This window comes from Hemicordylus capensis, chromosome 15 (genome assembly GCF_027244095.1).
Source record: "Hemicordylus capensis ecotype Gifberg chromosome 15, rHemCap1.1.pri, whole genome shotgun sequence".
Taxonomy (NCBI): Eukaryota; Metazoa; Chordata; class Lepidosauria; order Squamata; family Cordylidae; genus Hemicordylus; species Hemicordylus capensis.
The window spans coordinates 19,625,871-19,647,026 of NC_069671.1; the positions used below are offsets into that span (position 1 = coordinate 19,625,871).

Genomic DNA, 21,156 nt, shown 5'->3' on the forward strand with positions numbered 1-21,156 from the left:
AGCATGACTTGTCCCCTTTGTTAAGCAGCGTCTGCCCTGGGAGACTAGAAGTGCGAGCAGCACTGGAAGGGATTCCCCCCCTCAGGGGATGGAGCTGCTCTGGGAAGAGCATCTAGGCTCCAAGTTCCCTCCCTGGCAGCTTCTCCAAGAAAGGGCTGGGAGAGATTCCTGCCACTGCCAGTCTGGGTAGACAATACTGAGCTAGACAGACCAATGGTCTGACTCAGTATATGGCAGCTTCCGATGTTCCTGTGATGGCCAGGAAATGTAGGACTGACAAAAAAGAAGGACTTTTTTACACGGTGCATCATAAGTCAATGGAATTCTCTGCCACAGGATGTGGCGATGGCCACCAGCTTAGACCAATTCATGGAAGACAGGTCTGTCTATGGCTACTAGTCTTGATGGCTATGGGTCACCTTCAGGCACAGAGGCAGGATGCCTCTGAATTCCAGTTGCAGGGGGGCAACAGCAGGAGAGAGGGCATGCCCTCTGCTCCTGCCTGTGGGTTTCCCAGCGGCATCTGGTGGGCCACTGTGTGAAACAGGATGCTGGACTAGATAGGCCTCCTTGGGCCTGATCCAGCAGGGCTGTTCTGATGTTCACTTCCCCTACCTCACCTGACTCTCCATGGAAAGCACTCTCTCCTCTGCAGAGAGGAGAAATCCTGCCTGTGATTAAGAATGCCCATCTATGTAATACCCGAACAGGGTTCATGAGATGATTGAGAGTCGCTCATACGACTGCAGAATCCGCTTCCCATAACACTCAGAGACCACAGAGAGGAACCTCAACATGCTGTGACCTTACTGGTGTCACTCAACTTGGTATTGGTGTCATTCAGATTTAGTATCTGTGAGAAAACGTACAGACAGGCATGCTTCCACTGGTGAACTTTTGAAAAATCTGAGGAATAAGAAACCCAGCCCCCAAAGTGGTATTTACAGGAAAGCCAATAAAAAAATATCCTATGCAATCTTGATCCTGACAAGTTCAGACTTCCTCTCCCTTCTCTTCTTTATCAGCAACATAAGAACAAAAACAAACCTAATAGATTATTTACAGCTATTTTAATGTCTGACTTTATTGCTTAACCCTCCTAGGAAGGGGATCCTCGTCATAAAACGATTACTCGGTGTGTTGACAAAACATGTACAATCTTACTTAAAAGAACAATTAAACCTCCTTTGATCCTAAAGAAAACAAAACAATAATTGTCACATTGTCCTAGCCCAACAGCAGACCCGCAAAGTATCAGCCGGCCAAAAATAGACTTAAAAAATAATCATCGGTCAAGTTTCCTTTTCAATATGGCAGTAAACATAATCTGGGGTTTCCCTCCCCTTCTCTCTCTCTCTCTCTCTTTCTCTCTCTCCTTCCTCACGCAGCAAGAACTCATTTGCAGGAATCCAGCCCACTTACACCCACATTTTCTTTGTTCATAGACGGATGCGGAGTGAGCCCGAACCCCCAGCCAGAAGGCCACAGTTTCAGGTGCAGGCACCCCCAGATTCGGTAGGGGGGCTGACTCTGCAGCACAAGGAACCCCCTCCAGGCATGGGGGGGCCCAGCCCAACGGACCTGGGGCTCCCGCCTGGGCCTGGGAGAATGCCTCTCCTCCTCCTCCTGCAGTCCTGTTCTTGACTATGACTACCGGAACTTCCTCCGCCGTCTTGGAAAGGCACCGTGCGCAGAGCAGTCGAGGCAGGAAGCAAGAGGGCAAGGGGTGGGGGTGGGAGTTAAGGCTTCTGTTCCACCGTCAGCGTCTTTCCCCAAGTGGCGGCTTCCGTCTGGAGAGTGGGGAGGGAAGAAACAGGCCTTGCAGAGGGCAGCGTCTCCCAGGACCAGGGCATGCACACCTGAAGAGGGCTGGGCCGGCCCTCCCACCTCACAGCGCCCCCCCCCCCCCGGAGGAAGAGGAGCGCTGCCCCTGGGATTCTGTGGCAGCAGCCTCGATTCATTCCGCATATCTATATACCGCCCCAAACCCACACCTCTGGCCCATTTGCAATCCACACAGATTAAAACAAAGATCAAAGCGGCGAATTAGATCAGTCCAATTAAAAGCCTGGGTGAATGAACATTTCCTACCAGCCCTTTTAAAAGCTGTCAGAGGTCGGGGGGGGCATGGAGGGACCAAGAGGGGCCCCCTTCGGCCCTGGGGAAAGTGCAAGGCCAGACTCCCACACCGCGGGGCCGCCACTGGATGTTCTCCTCGCGGCACTTCTCCGGTTCCTTGGGCCTTTCCAGGGCTTTCTCTTTGCCTTCCGCTAGCTGCAGCCACGAGAAGGTGGGAGCTGCCGCCGCCTCCTCCTCCCCCCCCCCCCGCTCCAGGGGTCGGATCCAACCCCCTAATCCAGCCTCCTGCTTCCCACAGGGGCCCTTTCCTGCCGTGCACTTCCAGCATGCACAACGCTGGGGTACACTGCCTTTGGCCATGGAGGCTCCCTTCATGCAGCATGGCCACTGGCCACTGAAAGCCCGATCCCTCAGGCACCCCCACCCGCTTCTGCCTCCGCCGTCCCCAGACCTGGTCACACTTGGTTCTCGTGCTGGCTCTGCCGCTTCTTGGACTTCAGGTCCCTCAGCCACTGCGGAGACGGCCCCTCCGGCCTAGAAGAGAGCAGCAGGCCAGCGTGAGCGGCCCCTCCTTGCCCACGTGGGGAGAGAGGCACCTTCCCCACCCGGGGTCCCCCTCTAGCGAAACAGAGGCCTCCAAAGAGGGCAGAATCCAGCAGCCCCCCCCCCCCCCCCGATGGAGAACGCTGCCCTCTTCCATCACGCAGAAGGGGTGCGCCAGCCCGCCTCACCTCTCTTCTTTCTCCGCCCCAGTGGGAAGCACTCGGCTGCCGAGGACTCCGGCCGGGAAGGGGGATTTGGGCGACTTCGACAACTGCGCGGGGCTGCCGTCTCCCGACCCCTCCGCCTCGTGTCTTTTCCTGAGCTGAGCCTAGAAAGGGGGGGGTGGGGGGTGGAAAACAGCCCCGTCAGTCTTCGGGGAAGCCGAGTGGAAGCGCTTGGTGCTTGGGAAGGAAGAGTCCAGGCGCCTTCCCTGCAGCGACACACAGGCCAGTGGCAGCTGGCACAGAAGCGGCTGCCCGGGAGCAGTGCACTCGGCGGCTGGTTTCCAGTCCTCAGGGCCGTGGGTGTTCTCAGCACATGCACAGCAGAGGGGCCCCCGGGCGGGCAGGCGGGCTCCCGTTCTCCCTTCGCGTCCACCCGGCTCTCGGTCCCCAGCCAGCCCACACTTCACTCTCTCTCGCGCCACGGTCAGGACGTATCTGCCGACAGGGCCCGGCCCAGCCGGGTGGGGAAGAGCGCCGCTCCCAACCCTCCAGGCCACCCGGGCATCTCAAGGACCCAGGGATGGGCTCCAGGCAGGTCTGAGTCCCAGCACCCAGGATCTGGGATCCAGACCTGCACAAGGTCTCGAAATGAAGAGGTAGCCCTGGAAAGACAGTCCTTCCCCGCCGGCTGTTCCCACGCCAAATCCTCGGCCAGTGGGGTGAAAAGCACCGCGGGAGAGTTTTCTCGGGGTAAGAGCCCGACTCGACCCCACCGCAGAGATCGGTTCCGCTCCCGGCCCAGCTGCCGAAAGGCCGGCAGGCAGAGGCCTGGGCGCTCACCTTGAGGGCCGAGTGGTCCATCCCTGGGAACACGGGGAGCCTCTGGGGCTGGGAGACGGGCAACCTCTCTGCCGGGCGCCGCTTTCCTTCCTCCTCAGAATCTTCTCTCTTTGCAGACTTCTCTTCTTAACAAGACAACCGCATGATTCACACCAGAGCGACACAGACACACGCGCCCCGGATGTGCAGCCGCTCGGCACTCCTTGCGTCATCACCGCAGCGCCCACCCGCTCAAAGCGGCCCTCAGTCCCACATGCCTTTGCTCAGGTCTCCCCTGACCCACAAGGGACCCATCCGGGCAGGAAGCTGGGCAGCCCAGAGTTCCATGGGGACGGAGGGAGCCGCCTCCTACCGAGTCAGACCCTGGGTCCACCCAGCGCAGTGCCGTCTCCTCTGACCGGCAGCAGCTCTCCAAGGTGGCAGGCCGGGGTCTCTCCCAGCCCTGGCAGCATCTCCAGGCTGCAGAAGGGGCCCATCCGGCTTTTCCTACCTGTGGAATCCTTGAACATCCAGGCACTGTCCACCTCCTCGGGCACGGACGGCCGCTGCTGCCCGGCCTCTTCTCCGGGGCTCCTCCGGAGCGAGTGGGAGATGGGGGCCCGGTGCTGGCGCCGCCGTTTGCTGAGCTGCACCCGGGTCTTCAGGGCGCTGGAGTCCAGCACGGAGGTCGGCTTCGGGAGAAACAGACAACAGGCAGGGTCAGAGGCAGAACCTGGGAGCCATCCAAGCGAGGCTTTACTGTGAACTCAACGCTATCCCAAAAAACCAAGATAAGAGATTGTAAAAACCAATTAAAATTTTTTAAAATGGGGGGGGGGGGGAACAGATGTAAAAAGTGGGGGTTTTTTTAGCCCAGATATAAATCGGTTGCACTCTAATGAGCAGGGGAAAACCCAAATCGTGCGTGAAGTGCTCCCCGAGAGCTCGCAGGGACTTTGGGGTAAATCTGCCCAGTGTGTGAACGTGTCCCGCTCCATTCCGGAGGAGATGTGGAAAACTTCCTGGTGACTGCCAGGCAGTTTAGGACTGACACGAGGAAGCAGTTTTCCATGCTGTGCAGAATTAATCTGTGGGATTCTCTGCCACGGGATGGGGTGGAGGCACCAGCTTGGATGGCTTTACGTGGGGATTAGACAAATCGTTGGAGGGCAGGTCCATCAGTGGCTACTAGTCCTGATGGCTATGGGCCACCTGCGGGCTCAGAGGCGGGATGCCTCTCAACCCCAGTTGCAGGGGGGGAGCAGCAGCAGCGGCAGCAGGAGAGAGGGCAGGCCTTCCTCTCCTGCCTGTGGGCTTCCCAGAGGCACCTGGTGGGCCACTGTGTGGAACAGGATGCTGGACTAGAGGGGCCTCCTTGGGCCTGATCCAGCAGCAGGGCTGCTCGGATGTCCCTGCCAGGACCACTTACATTCAGGAAGGAGAAGTCGGCAGAGGCCCCTGCAGGCGCGGGCTCCTCCGCCTCGTCGGCCGAGTCCACCTCCATGCTGGAGCGGTCCAGGCTGGTGCTCCGGTGCTCCCGCGAGGAGGAGTCCTGCTGGTCCGTGGCAGAGGCAGGGTCCGTCTGGGAGGAGAAGGAGGAGAGCCAGCTGCCCGGAGGCTGCTTGCGGGGGGAGGCCACGTGGCTTTCCGAGGAAGGAGACTCCGGCGCAAAGCTAGGACAAGCACAAGGGACAAGGGGAGTGAGCGAGCGGCAGCAGAGGGGTGGGCAGGGCCAGTTGCTCTCCCCCTGCTAAATGTAAGAGAGTTCCCCTCTTTGCCCAGTCAGCAACCAACCCAGGCAGCAAGATGTCCAGAGCGTCAATGGAAGAGCGTGTCTCTCGGACCACATGGCGCAGTTGTCCAGGGTGCCAAGCACTGCCACTGAGTAGCCCCAAGGAGGCCAGAGTCCGTGCGCGCTGACCATGGCAAGAGAGTGGGTCTGTGCCTCAGGCTTGGAAGTTCTGCTCCGGAACTTCCATATGCAGAACCAACTAGCTGCTGGAGCAAAGCTCCCTCTAGCCCAGCATCCTGCCCCCAACAAGGGACAGCCAGAGGGCTCCGGAGGCCCACAAGCGTATCCAGGCCATCCTAAGGCAAGCAAGACCAGAGAACCCTCTGGAGCCCACGGCGCTTGTCTCAGCCCAGACACTGTTGGGCGGGGGTGGGGGGAGAAGCAAGGGGGAAACGTGTCCTTTTCTGGTTGAACGGCAGATGGCACTGCAACCCGTCGTTTTCACAGGGAGGCCTTTCCAGGGAGTTCTCCAAACAAGATCCGGAGGGTCTCGCTGGGGGCTCTTTTCTTAAGGGGAGGAGGAGGAGGAGGAGGCGGCTGAAGACAGACAAGGGTGTCCCATGCACAAGAGGTCTTAAGAGGCGGGGAAAGCAAAGCCCCTTCCCAGCATGGAATCAAGGGTAACCACCGGCCCAGTTTTGACAGCCTCCACTGGCTGGTTTTTGAAATCCAGCAAGATTCCAGAAGAGAAGCTCTCCCAGCCAGTCAGACTGCTGTTGCCAAAGAAGCTCGTACACCCATTCCTGCTTTAACGATACCAAAATGTAGTGAAGCTGATACCTCTGCTCCCTACAGCTCGGACAGAGTAGCAGCCTCGTGCCATCATTGCAGTATAGGGAAGAGAGCTGGTCTGGTGCGAGCCAGCATGGCTTGTCCCCTTAGCTCAGCAAGGTCCGCCCTGGCTGCATATGAAGGGGAGACTAGAAGTGTGAGCAGCACTGGAAGAGATTGGAAGAGCATCTAGGAGTTTCCCAGTTCCCTCCCTGGCAGCATCTCCGTACAGGGCTGAGAGAGACTCCTGCCTGCACCCTTGGAGAAGCTGCTGCCAATCTGTGTAGACAATATGAAGTGAGATGGATGCTTCCTACGTTTTAAGAAAGCCTCCCAAGCTTAGACTAGGCCCCTACAAGCCAGGACCTCCTTGGGCCTGATCCAGCAGCAGGGCTGCTCTCACGTTCTCATGTGTGGGATACAAGGGACCAAGTGGGTGACTGGTCCCTTTCTCTGGACCCACAACGAGTCCAGTAATGCTCAGCCTCATTACTGAAAAGGGGGGGCGGGGGTGGACAAGAGCTCTTTGTGGGGCTCCTGCTCACTTGAAGTTAGCCATGGGTCAGGAAGGCCCCCGTGGGGGTCTCTCTGCAGGCGAGAAGGCCCAGCCCCCACCACCCAGAGAGGAAACTGCGCCGGAGCCTCACCTGTCTCCACTGTGCCGCTGGTCACTCCAGGTGCCATACTGGTGGTCCGCCTCTTGGACCAGCGTGTCCGTGTCCTTCGCTTCAGCCGAGGGCCTGCCCAGGCACTGCTTCAGCTGATCCTGCAACACACCACAGACGCCGGGGGAGGCCTCGCGTTAGCGTCCGTCCTGGACCCAGCAGCAGCCAGCAGAGCTTGGAAATGCAGAGCTCGGACGTCACCCCCCAAGCACCCCCCCACCCCCACGCCTGCAGCCCTCCAAAAAGCAAGCGTCTGTTTCCTTCTGGGGCCCGAGGGAACAGCCCCAACTGGTTCTAGGAAGAGAATGAAGATGCCAGCTTCTGTCTGGTCGTTATTGACATGCCTACTTCTATCAAATCTCAACATTGGATTTTCAAGGCAATTTTAATTGGGATGGCTTGGTTTCTCCATTGTTGATTTTACTGTTTATGGGCTTTGGCCACGAGGCTCTGGCAGTCCACGAAGGCACTAAATAAACACACCCCACAAACCAGGGACTGCCCCCATGCACGGCCTGAGCAATCTTTGCAGTCCTCCCCAAGTTGCTTGCTCTTGCTCCTGCACCAGCAAAGAGCTGGAAATATGGGCCAGTCATGTTTCCCAGCACAACTTTAGAGGAGACGGAAGCCGGCTTACTTGTCCTGGGGCCTCTCAAGGCACTTTGAGACGGGTGGCTTTGCAAGAGCCATGAAAAGGCTTTATCCCCCCCGCCGCCCCGGATAAAGAGGCGTCCAGGCCAAAGCCTCCAAATGTGCCGAGTTCCAGGGGATGCCTCTCCCGGCTTCTCTCCCTCTTTCACCACAGGGTGGCACAGTGCGAAGGGGACGTGACAGGGATCCTCTCGCCAGGTGGGAGATTTCCCCGCAGCCGCCCAGCCTGTCCTCCACTCCCTTGAGCCCAGAAGTTGTCCGGAGAGAGGGCGCACGCACGGGCCAGGCAGACCCACAGCCTTCCCAAGCCACAGTAACCAGACACCCCCCAAGCATTTCTGCCCCCCCACAGCAGCCTCTGGGTCACGTGGCCCGTCTGAGCTCCCAAGACATTTCGGCCAGACCGAGCGGCCTCCTCCCGAGTCAGAACCCCGGCCCATCTAGGTCAGGATGGTCGGCTCTGGCCGGCAGGACCTCTCCAGGGTTTCGGGCTCAGGGTCCCTTCCCGGCTGCCTCTCTGCCAGGGCTCGGAACTGGGACTCTCTGCCTGCCAAGCAGGGGCTCCCCCACGGAGCCAGGCCCCCCACCCCCCCACCCCAAATTCATTCACAAGGCAACAGATAACAGAAGGCTCCTCACATGCCTCTTCCCTCCCTCCCTCCCTCCCTCCGCTCTTGGCAAGGCGGCCACGATTAGGTCACTGCAAACGGGGAAACCACGCTACGTGTTAATTAATGGAGGCAGCAAAGCAGAAGAGCAGGATGCAGCTAGGTCAGCCCAAGAAAGGGCCATTGTTTCTCGGCAGCCCCACTCCCGTCCCTCTGGCCGATCCTAACCCCTTCCAAGCCCCTGGGACAGCGGGGGCCCCCTTTCCATGCAGCAGGCCTCTTCCCGCGGCTTGGGGGTGGCCCTTTCAGAGGCCAGCGAGCCCTCCGCGAGAAGGCAAGCGGGCAGGAGGGGCTTCGGTGCACCACTGGAACAGAGCAACATAGGGAGCTGCCATCTGCTGAGTCAGACCCTTGGCCCATCACGCTCAGGACTGTCTGCACTGACTGGCAGCATCTCTCCAAGGTTCCAGGCAGGAGTCTCTCCCAGCCCTAGCTGCAGATGCTGCCAGGCAGTGGACCTGGGGGCCTTCTGCATGCAAACAGACGCGCTCCCCCTGAGGTACAGTCCCTCTCCATAGACGGAGCTGCCTTCTACCAAGTCTGACCTTTTGTCCATCTAGCATAGTATTGTCTGCACTGGCTGGCAGCAGCTCTCCAAGGCTGCAGGCAGGAGTCTTTCCAGCCCTACCCAGTGATGCTGCCAGGGTGGGATTGAACCTGGGACCTTCTGCATGCAAGCAGATGCCCTTCTACCAAGCCCCGGCCCCGGCCCCCAAATAACAGGAACACAGAATGGTGCCCACTACCGAGGGGCGAGGGAGAAACCCTTGTGTGTGCTACGGAAGCCTCGAACCCCAGGCAGAGCAAGCATCACGCCATGCCCCAGGAGTCCCCGTCGTGCCCCACCCCAGCTTGGGATTGGCGGGGCAGGGTGGGGATGGGGGAACAGATGTCAGGCCAGGTTGTGCACGACTTCCACTCGATGCCGGCATTGCTGCAGCGGCTGCTCCCGGTGGGTGGTGGGTGTGAGTCATCCGTGCGAAGGGAGAGGGCTGGAGAAACCCCACCTGCGCAGACACACAGACTCCCTCCTCCGGTGCCCACTGTCCAAGTGGCAACGTGTGAAAATACCCCGCTGTTTTCATTTGGCCGGGGGCGGGTGGGTTGCGTTTTGCGGCCGGGGCTACCAGTACCTTGGACCACCTCGTGCAAAACCGCGTGTGCCCTCCTGAGTCAACTACATGGGACGAGCACACAGGGGAGGGGAGGGGAGCTGGTCTTGGGGCAGCCAGCAGGAATTGTCCCCTTTGCTAAGCAGGGTCAGCCCTGGCTTGACCTGGAATGGGAGGTCGCGTGTGGGAGCCCTGTCCAATTTCCCCCTTCGGCGATAGGACCAGAGCTCAGTGGAACAGCATCTGCCTGCTTGCCTGCAGAAGGTCCCCAGTCCCCTCCCGGGCAGCATCTCCAAGAGAGGGCTCAGAGAGACTCCTGCCTGCCACCTGGGAGAAGCCGCTGCCAGTCTGTGCAGGCAATACTGAGCTAGATGGAACAAGGGTCGGACTCGGTAGGAGGCAGCTTCCGATGTCCCTGGGCATCCCTCTCGCCGCACAGAGCGACCCCTAATACAAGCATATCGGCTGGGTTGGCTGGGAGGCTTTTCCATTTGGCTGAGAAAGCCGGCTGGAGAGCTTTCTCTTTTTGGCAGCTACGTTTCCCCTGGTGCTGCAAAAAAACCCACCTCAGAGCCACCCACAACGGAAATCTCCCCTGCCTGAAAACACGGCGATTTCCTCACCACACAGAGGGAGCCGTATAAATACTTGCCCTGCTGTAAACCTTGAGCTCACTTAGCTGGAGGCCGTTAAGACACACACACTCGTTCTCTCTCTCTCTCTCTCTGAAAACATGATGCACAACCAGAGAAGCAAGCAACATTCACAATGCAAAAGTGTCCTACACAAGGACGCTACTCTCCCCCTTGCAGGGATCGGGTGCTGATGGGGTCGCTCTGCAGTATAGATCCGAGGAGGGAGGCGGCCTCTTAGGCGACCAGGAAGTCCCCCACCCACAGAAAAAGCCCCCCCCCATTAGCCGCCTGCAGTCCAGAGACAGGCAAGAGGCAACTTTTGCAGAGCACCTCCTGGCTACCTGGGACAAGCGTTCCTCATCCACGCGTGCTGAGTCCAGCTCCTATACTGCCATGCATAAAATTCACCCCAAGGTGGTTGACAGAAGTTAACACACAATACAATGCCATTTTAAAAATATCACCTTAGAATACTAGAATCAAACCCTACAAGTCATCAACAAGCAGCATTTATTATTTAGTTATTTGATTTTATTTATGCAACATATTTTTATACCGCCCAAAACTCACGTCTCTGGGCGTGAAAAGACACAAAAAACCAGCAAGGCAGCAGGTGAGCAGAGAGACTGGCAACCCCCTAACTGAACAAATACAAAGGTCCTGAGCTGCTTTTTAAAAGCCGCCACAGAATTCAGGAGAACGGACAGGGAGGGGGTTCCAGAGCCTGGGGGCAGCCACAGAGAAGGCCCTGGCCGGTGGGCATGGATGGGGACGGAGCCTCCCTTGCCACGGCTGAACCCACCACTTGCAGATCTGCCTCAGTGGCACCCCAGGCGGGACGCTCTCCTCCAGGTATGCCGTCACAGCCAGGCAAAATCCACGCATTCAGCACCACGCTGTGCCCAACAAAGGTTTCCGAATACTCACGATGGGGTAGAGTAACTTTGCGTACCAGGCCCTCAGCATCACGCCGCGCCTGCTCCTCGAGGCCTGGAGGAGGAACCCCACTGAGTGTGGCAACCCCCTCCGAGCAGAGCTGCGCTCTGCCTCCCCAGCTCGGCTGCTGCAGCGGTGGCGAGAGATAAACAGTTCCTAGAACTGGGCAGGATCCGGTCCCAGCTGACCTCAGCGGTGACAGGGCTGGCTTGGAAGGCTTCCCGCTGCCTGAAGGCGAAGCACTTTCCTGCACAGGCTGACTAGGAGCGGAGTGGGAAGGGAGCCTGTGCGTCAGCCAAGCCCGTCCGCTGCGCGGGGCAAGGAGAGACTTCAGGCCTGAGCCCAGCTCCTCCTCCCAGGGTGACCCAAGTCTGAGGGGTGCCAGGGAAACAGCGCGTGATCCCAGAACTGCACCCCGGAGGGGCTGTCCTCGCAGGGATGGCGGCTCTGAGAGCAGCGTCCCAGCATCCTCCAGGATAAAAGTGTCCGGTCCCTCCTAGCCGAAGCGCCCCCAGCCGATGCCTCCCCAGCCCAAATCCCGGGAGACAGTCACCGTCAAAGGACAGAGCCAGGGCCGAGGAAGAAGCTAAGGGGCCCCCCTGCCAGCCGAAGGTGAAGCTGCTCCCAAGAGGGCTGAAACATTTGGGGCTCACTCACCAGGCGCGTTCAAAGGCTGCCCCCCACCCGCCAAGCATAAGAAACCAAACTCGGGCTCAGAGCTGGTCTACCCAGGCGACAGTAAATCCGCCCTCGGCAGACTCCAGGAAAGGGGTTGCCATGCTTGACCCCCAGCACAAGGCAACGTGTAGAACGCTTGGCAGGGAGGGAACTGGATGCCAGGAGGGGGACGGGCTCCGTAGAGGGAGCTGCCTTCTGCCGAGTCCGTCCCTTGGCCCAACGAGCTCAACGCCGTCGGCACTGGCCGGCAGCGGCTCTCCCAGGCCAGCCCCGCTTGGAGAGGTCTGCCAGAGGGGGGACCTGGGACCTTCCGCTCTGCAGAGCAGAGGCCCTGCCACGGAGCCGTGACCCCAGCCCCGGAGGGGACCCGCTTCCAGTGCTCACCCATGTCGCCACCCGTCCAAGGCAACCCAAGGCGGACCCTGCTTAGCCAAGGGGGCAGTTCCGGTCCACTACCACAAGGCCGCTCTCTTGGCCAGGGCTTCTTGCCCGGCTCTGTCCGGAGCTGCTGCCAGGCCTGAACCGAGGAGCTGCGTGCCGAGCCCGTTCTCGGAGCTACGGCCCTGGAACCCCAAGCCTGGGGCTCTTGTCCCCAACCTGCAAGGGTTCCATGCACAGTCGGGGCGGGGGGGGGGGGGTTCCAAATACAAAACGCGGAAGGATGCAGGAGGCCGCCGGGCAGAAGGGGCGCCTTCCGAGGAGACGGGAGCCCCTTGGGGTACGTGTGCTTCCGCTCCATCCACCGACAGCGCCGAGCCCAGGGCTATATTTAAGCCGCGCCAAGGCGCCCGCGGAGGCCGCGCCTGTGCTCAACCAGCCGCCTACTCCCGTGCAGAGCCGTTCCAAGGCTCTCCCGCCAATGAGAGCGACCGCAACAGCGCCACGGTTGCATAGCAACCGGAAGGCCCCGGTCCGGGGGACACGTTTTCCCTCCTACGGCGTCCTGCAAGGACAGCCCTCTGAGGAGCCCCCCCCGGGGGTGTGTGTGCAGGACCTGGGGTCGGGGCCTCTAAGCCTGCAGGCTGTTTTCACAGGAGGTGAGGGGTGTGTGTGTGTGTGTGTGTGTGTGTGTGTGTGTGTGTGTGCAAGTTTCAGGGCAGGAAGACGCACCCCAGGGGCTTCCCCAAAGGGACACCGGCAGACCCCACCTCGCGGTTTGGGAAAGTGGGAGGCGGCTGATCTCCGGGTGCTGCAGCTGCAGTTAAGGAAACCGCTCCAAGGACCAAAGGAGGAAGAGGCAGCTAGGTTGGGGGGGGAGGTGGACGGCTCAGACCCCAGACCGCCTCACCGCCTCGGCCCCCGAGAGCTCGTGTGTTTCTAGCCTGCCTTCAGCGGGCACCAGGCTGGCGTTCGAAGTGAGGAACCCGGTTGCTTAGAAGGCGGATGGCGCTGGAGGGAGACCCGTACCGCTTCCTGGGGAGGACTAGGCTTCTCCAGACCTCTGGCGCTCGGCCCGGCCCAGCCCTGGAACCAGCAGCTGGCTCTGGAGATAACAGCTGCAGCCGAGCGACACGCCGAACGCAGAGCGGGGCTGAGCGGGTGGTGGCGGGGAGGAGGAGGCAACTGGAGAGCCAGCGCGGTGTCATGGCCAGAGTGCCGGACTAGGGCCGGGGAGACCCGAGTTCAACTCCCCATTCAGCCTCATGAGACTTGCTGGATGTGACTCTGGGCCAGTCACGTCTCTCTCCGCCTAGCCTACTTCACAGGGTTGTTGTGAGGAGACACCTAAGTATGTAGTACACCGCTCTGGGCTCCTGGGAGGAAGAGCGGGAGATAACATGCAAAAATAAAGAACTCTGAGCCTGGCCTTCTCCTCCAGAGCAGGGGGCTCCAACCCCCGCAGAACTCCACAACTCTTGTCACCCACAGGCCAGGGAGCCCTGCCCTAGGGGCGAGCTTTCTTCCCACAAGGCATCTTTCCCTGGGGAGACACAGCTGCCCATTCCGCCCCAAGCTGCGCTGCCCTCAAGGGGGGTTTCACCCTGGATCTGCCGCTTGTGGAAATGGGACACAAGGTTCAGTGGGGCAGAACGGGGCCCCACAAAGTGGGGTGCTGGAAACAGCAAACACTCCCCTCCCAAGGGGGCAGCAGGGCCCCTGCCCTCCAACCCAGCCTCTTGCAAAACACACGCTCCTCTGCTTGCAGAGAGACCGGCCTGCCCAATTGCCCCGCAGACTTCAGAGGCTGGCCACTTCTCGGGGGTGTGGAGCAGCTGCCGGAGTCTGGGATTGACGGGAGGGTGTCATCCTTCATGGTCTGCCTGGAAAGCACACCGGGCAGAGCTCTTCGTCCCGGGCCAAAAGGAGGGGGAGGTGCAAAAAGCCACACCGGCCCCGTTGCAACTTTCCTCGGCACACCATTATGAGCCGACTTGCTAAATTAGAAAGGTCTCCTGTGCCGGGCTGGGAGCTAAGCCAGCGGTCAGCCAGAGGTCCAGCAACACCTCCCTCAAAGCAAAGAAAAGAGGCACCCCTGAACCGGAAGGTGGCGGCACTGGCTGGCTCCCCAAGATTGGGAACCCTGGAATGGACTCCCGCCTGCACCGTCAGGGAAGCCCGAGCTAGAGAGGTTTCGTCAGGAGGAAAGGGCGAGAATCCCAAGCTCAGCCGGGTCCCTCCGTGAAGACCACGGCTTGTCCAAGGTCATGGGGCCCAGACTGAAGGTCCAGGAGTTGGGAGTTGCTCTCCAATCCGACTTGGCAAGCCAGACTTCCTCCCTGAAGAACCAGCTGCAGGCGCTTGCTGTGGTGGGCAGGGAGACTCTGCAGAGAAGCAGCAAGAGCCCCGCTTCTGCCAGGAAGCGGCTCCTGCCAGACACAGAGGAGCCCGGTTCGGATCAGAGATGGAAGCCTGGATCAATGCAGGAGTGGAGGGAGGCGGGGACTCTAGGCTAGGCAACCCCAAAGCCTGTGCAATGATGGGGTTGCTCTAGCTTGCTTGTGGGAAGCCCATGGATGCAACCGCTGGAACAGATTTGCAAAAATAAAAGGCACTCTCCCTTTAGTTGCGGCTTATTTCTCCCTTCTCCCAGGTTGCAGGCAGGAGTCTCTCTCTGCCCTGTCTTGGAGATGCTGCCAGAGAGGGAACTTGGAACCTTCTGCTCTTCCCAGAGTGGCCCCATCATCCCCTAAGGGGAATCTCTTCCAGCGCTCATACATGTCGCCTCCCATTCAAACGCACACCAGGGCAGACCCTGCTTGGCCAAGGGGACCATTCCTGCCTGCTACCATATTGGACTGAAAACCGTGTGCATGTCCATTCTCTGGCACAGGTTCAAGTTCCAGCACAGGAGCTGGCCTCACCTCTTGGTCAAGGTTCTGAGCACGAACAAATATTTGCACGGCTGAGTCAGAGCTGGGCTTGGGGAACTGCCCACATCGTGCCCATGGCCACCCAGCTGACCATGAAGGCCCTCTCTGCAGCTGGAGGGGAGCAGCTTTGCTTTCTTGCCTTTCCACACACCCAAAAGTAGAGGACTTGAAGCAAAATGCATCTCCCCCCCGCCGACACACCCACCCACACCATTTGAGGTACCACTTTGCTCTGCCACCTGGGTTGCCACCATGAGCACCAGCCCAACGCAGTTCCTTGGACAGGGCATGATGGACGGCCGTGTTCCTCGTCTCTGCAGCCCTGATCGATACCACTCCCGCTCAATCCCACCCCCCACGCCGCGCCGCTAGCTGCGTCCCTGAACTAACCTGCCCTGCCTTGCCTCTTGCACAATGTCTCCTTGTCCGCGTCTCTGGCAGAGCCAGCCAAAGGGGAAACAAAGAGCAGAGCAGAGCACCAACCAGGCTGGGCCTTTCACCCCTTGCTCTTGGGACGCTCCGGCACCTGGGAGCAGAAGCCACACCTGCTGCCGGGGAGGGAGAGAACCCCAGGAATCCCACCAGCGGACGGCGCCAAGGGACACAACCCTGGCAACTCACTTCTGGGCTTGGCGGCGAGGGGAGCGAGCCCCCTGGACAGGCCACCTTGTCTCCCGGAGGGGCACAGGTGGGAGGCGGCAAAGGGGCGCCACTGCTGAGCAGGGGGCAGCCCGCCCTTCGGGGAAGCGGTTCTTCCAAGGAGCCAGCCGGAGCCGGAGTGTGGAAGGAGGCCTGGCTCGGGGAGCCCTCCTGGATTGCCAGAGGGCACTGCCATGCCCGGACGCTCTTGCTGAGTGAATCCCAAGGGCCAAGAGAGAAGGACGGACAACCCACTCTTGCTTCTGCAAGCTCCCATCTTCTGATGGCTTCCATGCCGAAATCCCCCCACTTTGGGGGATACACACACACAACCAACGCAGAGGTGAGCCCTGATCCCCGCGTGCTCCAGTGGGAGCGCTGACGCCCCAGCTCAGGCTCAGTGGGAGACCCGGCTCCCCAGCCCTGAGTCCCACAGGCCCCTGACAAGGCAAGACCCTGGAACACCCGAGCATGTGCAGAGCAACCCACCCCGAGTTCTGGAATGGGGAGGACATTCACCCACAGAAAAGGGTGGGGTGCCTACACAGGCTTGCAGCCCTATGCTGCAAGCCTGATCATTTGGGAAATTACGCAGCAGGCACGGGCCCTTTCTTAGCCTCCTGTTTCCCACCAGAGTGGGAAGGGCTTGGCTTTCCTTTAACGAAAGGCATGCTCACACACACACACAACACACACACACACACACACCCTGCTGCTTGCATGCATGCAAGGAAATGCAGAAGGAGAAGGCAACAGCGAGAAGCCCGACGGAAAGGTGCTTACGAGGTCAGGCTGCTCCGAGCTGGCTTGCCTCTTCCTCAGAGAGGAAAGCCGCTGCTGACTCCGCACGGAAAACCTCCGGAAGGACTCCCGGCTCCGGGACGCAAAGAGCCTGAAGGAAGAGGTGCGCTTGAAAGGGGCTCTGCTCACCCCCTCCCCGGCCGGCCGCTCGTGGGCCACGGCGGTGGTGACCAAGTTCAAAGCCTCCTGCAGAGACCTCCGCACCGAGCCCACCCAGTGGGTCATGTGCGTCTGGGCCACGGCCAGCTTGTCCCCGAGGTAATCCATCGCTCCCGGAGCACCCGAGAAGGGTGGGCAGGTGTGCAGAGGCGAGAGGCAGGCGGCTGCCCCACTCACCTCCAGCCAGGGCAGAGTCAGAGCTGGCTGGGAAGAGCAGGCCACTCAAAACACTCCTAAAGTCCAGTGACGCTCCTGGGCAAAAGCACAAGAAAGTGGGGGGGGGGGGTTGGCCTGCTTCCAAGGCGGGGTTTGGCTTCTAGAAATCGGGCATTTTCTCCCTCCGCGGCCGTCGAAGAACACCCCTCCGGTGCAGCAGGCACCCGGAGAAGAGAGGCCTCTAGAGCGCTGGCTTCTCCGGCAGAAGAGCATTCCTTGGCGCTCGTCCCCACACTGTCCAAGCCAGCGGCTTCGGAGCCGCCAGATCAGTAACGGTCGCTCGGAGAGCCCCGGAAGAGGCCCTGCCCTCCGGGCCCTGAGATGGGGCTTCTGAGATGGCAGCCGGGGGGCCCCAGTTGCGAAGCTCCCCTACCAGCCATGTGCCGGGCGTGCCGTTCCAGGGCCCCTGCGGAGACAGGCAAGCCTCCCCTGGGCAGGGCACCACTCACCACCGCAGCCCCTCGGCCATCGCCGGCCCCTTCCAGGTGTCAGCCTCGTCGCTGGCACATGCCTTCCTCCTTGCCGGGGCTGCGGGGGGGATGGAGAGAGAGGCAGCTGGGCAGAGGGCGGCGGCGAGGTCCCGGCGGCGGAGTGGGCTGCCTTCACGCCCGGGCTTGCCCTCCGCCCCCAGCCTGCCCCAATCCCTCCTGGAGGGCTCCGTCCGAGGGGGCTTGGCTGGCCAGGAGAGAGGCAGCTAGCTGGCGGCGGCGGCAGGGGCCTCCCGGGCCTGGCCCTTCCCTCCAGGAGCCGCTGCGGCACCCTTCATCCCCTCTCCTTGCCATCGGAGGGAGGCATCCTCGGGAGATGCCGTTGGGCAAGCCCACCTGGATCCCGGCAAGCCAGCGGAGAGAGGCGGCCCGGCTGGGGAGGCTCCGGGTACAGCCGGCTGCAGGCGACGGTCCTTCTCCCTGGCCTTCCCCTCCTCTCTGCTCTGCAACAGGAAGGAAAACAAGGCGCGAGGTGGAACCAGCCGGGGCGGCTGCTGCTGCTGCTGCGGAGGGCTTCCCGAGGAAGAGGCTGGACCGGGCTTGCTTAGAGTACAGGCGGGGTCGCCATGGCAACCGAGGGAACAGCATCTGCCTGGTGACTGGGCAGCCAGCACTGAGCCGATCCACCACCGGAATGATTCACCGTTTGCAGAGCCTCACGTGGAGGCTGGGGCTGGGCACCGCTTCTTAACCCCTGCACGGCGCCAGCCGCTCGGCAGAAAAGCTCTTTGTGCCCCCGCCTGGCTCCTGGGAAAGCATCCCTCCCGCTGCAGCAACAGCCCAGCCGGCAGCCTTCTCTCAGGAGGGCTGCCAGATTCTGGCTTTCCAAATCCGGGCGCCTAATTTGCATATCATCAGGTATGCAAATTGGCTTAAGAATAATTTCTCAGCAGAAGAGTGACTGCACGTTTTGCTCCGTAACTCTGCTTCTGCAAGGGCTGGAGCTCAGCAAGCAAGCAAGCTGAAATCTGGGCAAATCTGGGTGGGCTCAGCAATCTTGGGATGCTTAAAATCCAGGTGAAACCCAGAATTTCGGAGGACATGGCAACTCTATCTCTCTCACACACAGAATCAGCAAGTTTCCTTTGCAAGGAGAAGCATTCTCTCCGTGAAACTGGGGAAACCCTCTCCTCCTGCCTTCTGGTGGCCGAGAGCCATGCCGGCCTCAATACCGTTTTTTGTTTTTGCTCAGCCGACACCCTCTCTCTTCTAAACGTTTTCTCTAGGGTTTGTACCCTAGAACAAACAAATGGATCATAGAACAAATCCATCCAGAATTTTTACTCGAGGCACAAATGACTAGGCTCAAGCTATTCTACTTTGGACACATCATGCGAAGACCCAGCTCCTTTGACAAGTCCATAATGCTGGGGAAAGTTGAAGGAAAGAGAAGAAGAGGACGACCAGCAGCAAGGTGGTTGGACTCGATGACGACAGCCATGAATGCACCACTGAGAGACCTTCAAGGCCAAACTGAAGACAGATCATCCTGGAGAGAATCTGTCTATGCGGTCGCTAAGAGTTGACACCAACTTGACAGCACTTAATCAGAGTTCGTAAGCCCCCTCAAACCGTGGTGGGGTGAGCAAGCCACACGTGGGGTTGAGTAATGGGATCTTGAGCTCCCCCTCTAAGTCACAAAGGTCAAACTTTGCCCAAGTCCTCAGAGTCTTAAGGTAGCGACCATCTGTTAGTTGCTTGGTGGCTAATGTGAGGAGGAGGAGGAGGGCTGGACTCCAACTTTTGCGGCTGCTTTTATTTGGTTTAAAATTCAAGATGTCTACACCAAAGCGCTTTCTTTCCACAATAAATAACTCACAATGAGCCTTGCATTGGGAAAACACTCACTCCTGGAGTATCACTCCCGCTGAGCAGCTTTGCAAGTCTACCAAATCAAGGGTTGGAAAGAGAAGGCTGGACGAGGGACATGTAACATAGGAACATACGAAGCTGCCATATACCAAGTCGGACCCTCGGTCCATCTTGCTCAGGATTGTCTTCACAGACTGGCAGCGGCTTCTCCAAGGTGGCAGGCAGGAGTCGCTTTCTGCTCTGTCTTGGAGATGCTGCCAGGGAGGGAACTGGGAACCTTCTGCTCTTCCCAGAGCGGCTCCATCATCCCCTGAGGGGAAAACCCACCATGGCCACTCCATGGTGACCATTGTGCTGCAGCAACCCCCATCAGGCAGGGAGAACCACGGCACAGAAGTCACAACCCATGTTTCTTGCTATTCCATGGCCGTTTCTTCAGACTCACATTCCAGCAGCATTCTTGAAAGGGGGTGGGGGGGATCCATCTTCCTCAAGAGGAGGGGTGGAGACCCACATCCAAAGCTGTAACTTAGCAACTATCAGCAAAGAAAACAGACTTTTCCAAGGCTGGAGAATGCATGAGGCAGCCATCATTGCCATGTTCTCCCTTTTGAGTTCATCACAGTCACGGCTCAGAAGCGTGGAAGACTGCTGGGGTCTAGTTGGGGTGGGTCTTTCCATTCCTCGCTTAGCAGCTTCATTTTTTGAATATTTCATGCAAGAACACCTTGCCAGCCATAAGTGCTACTGATATCTTTATATGGAGGTGGGGGGAAGAAAGCACTAGCCGTGGATAGAAGTATACCTGGCAGAGAATCCATTTTTATCTCTAAGTGGAACACGCACCACAATGAAAAGAGAAGACGTACAAAAGAGATGTTCAGCAGCAGGAAATATGAGCTTGCAGGAGAACAGAAACAGCCATTTTCTTGTACAAAACACAAAGTATTGCCAGTTCAGTCCAAGCTTAAAGGTAAAACAGAAACTTAGGGCATTCTTTTAAATGGCAGGCTTGTGTTGCAGCCTGTGACGGCTTCAAGAGGAAGAGCATCACGTGCGACACGTTGTGTGCTGGTTTAAGGCGGCCACACAAACATATTGCCAGAGGTCCACAAAATCTGACTTGCCAGCCAAAATTTAACATCCAGCCATTTGGGGGGCCTCACCAACCCTTAAAATCTCAGCCGGTTGGGAGAGAGGCTGCGACCCTTTTCTCCGCAGTTCTGCAGAAGGAGGAAAGGTGAGTTTTTTCTGCCTTGGGGCAGAGGTCTACAGAATGAGAGAACGTGGGCTTTTAAGATCAACACGCAGCCTCTTCCGGCGGCTGGCATCCCAGTGAAGAGCGGCTGTTTTCTGCACTACATGCAATCATGTTTATATTTAAAAACTCAAGAGACAAAAGGGCATTTTTAGCATCACTTGGGAGAGCAATATGCAACTGGATAGGGCCCAGGGCATAATCGGCGGGTGTGTGTGTGTGTTTTCACTCGCTCACTTGTCCATCGATCACACTGTTAGATATCTGGGGCACCCCCATAGCTGGACGACAAACCAAAAGGAACCTGGACAACCAACTCTCTTCCAGCATGCAGAGGCTTCCCTGTGTGGCCACCTGGGGGCAATTCTGACTCGCCACAGGCGACCAGCTATTACCAGCCTGAGATGAGGGACTGATCCTAAAGTAACCTTTCTTCAGGAAGGGAGTGGGCAGGTGCAGGGACAACGGACCCTCCGGAAAACACGGCAAAGCATCGTGTTTCGCCTTTGCAAAATACGTTTCCTCTCTCTAGTGTTGCAGGATATGCCGAGGTAGATTCCAGCTACCACCTGGATTTGGGGCTGAAATCCGGACAGAAATGCAGGCGGCACTCCAGGTCTGCTTGACTCCCCGGGAGGGCATCTCCTGAGCCCGGCTCCTCTGACTCCAGGAGAGTTTGAGGTCCCTTCAGCTTTCCCTTGTAAGGCTGCAGAGCTCCTGCATTCCACAACGATCAGGGTTCGTGTTCATTAGAACGGATTACTTCATTTGAGCCAGCTGGTTTTGCCAGAGCGCGTTTAAAAATAGTCGGGGGCCCGTGCTGAACTCCATCCCGAAAGAACAGGTGTCTGAAAGTTCCCACCGCCTCCTACGTCAACGCCGGGAGTCAGACATGGCCTCCCATGTTTCTCTGTTTATCACTGCCCCAAAAGCAAACTGAAAAAAAATATATTTTTTAA

At 59.0% G+C, this 21,156-nt stretch overlaps 1 protein-coding gene across 7 annotated transcripts in view; it reads right to left on the bottom strand.

The window, feature by feature from the left end:
• Positions 1-1,051: 1,051 nt before the first annotated feature.
• Positions 1,052-21,156, bottom strand: part of KIAA1671 (KIAA1671 ortholog) — a 58,443-nt gene continuing 38,338 nt past the window's right edge. For 4 of the 7 annotated variants that reach the window (XM_053279476.1, XM_053279478.1, XM_053279475.1 and 1 more), the window contains exons 7-13: positions 6,816-6,934; positions 5,035-5,278; positions 4,117-4,297; positions 3,627-3,751; positions 2,811-2,950; positions 2,531-2,613; positions 1,052-1,790 (exon numbers count right to left, since the gene is read on the bottom strand). In XM_053279476.1, the coding sequence (XP_053135451.1) occupies positions 2,535-2,613; positions 2,811-2,950; positions 3,627-3,751; positions 4,117-4,297; positions 5,035-5,278; positions 6,816-6,934 (888 nt within the window). In that variant the 3' untranslated portion in view covers positions 1,052-1,790; positions 2,531-2,534. Of the gene's footprint in view, positions 1,791-2,530; positions 2,614-2,810; positions 2,951-3,626; positions 3,752-4,116; positions 4,298-5,034; positions 5,279-6,815; positions 6,935-10,826; positions 10,969-16,246; positions 17,766-21,156 lie in introns of those variants that run through there. The other 3 variants (XM_053279480.1, XM_053279481.1, XM_053279479.1) reach the window with 3 other exon arrangements.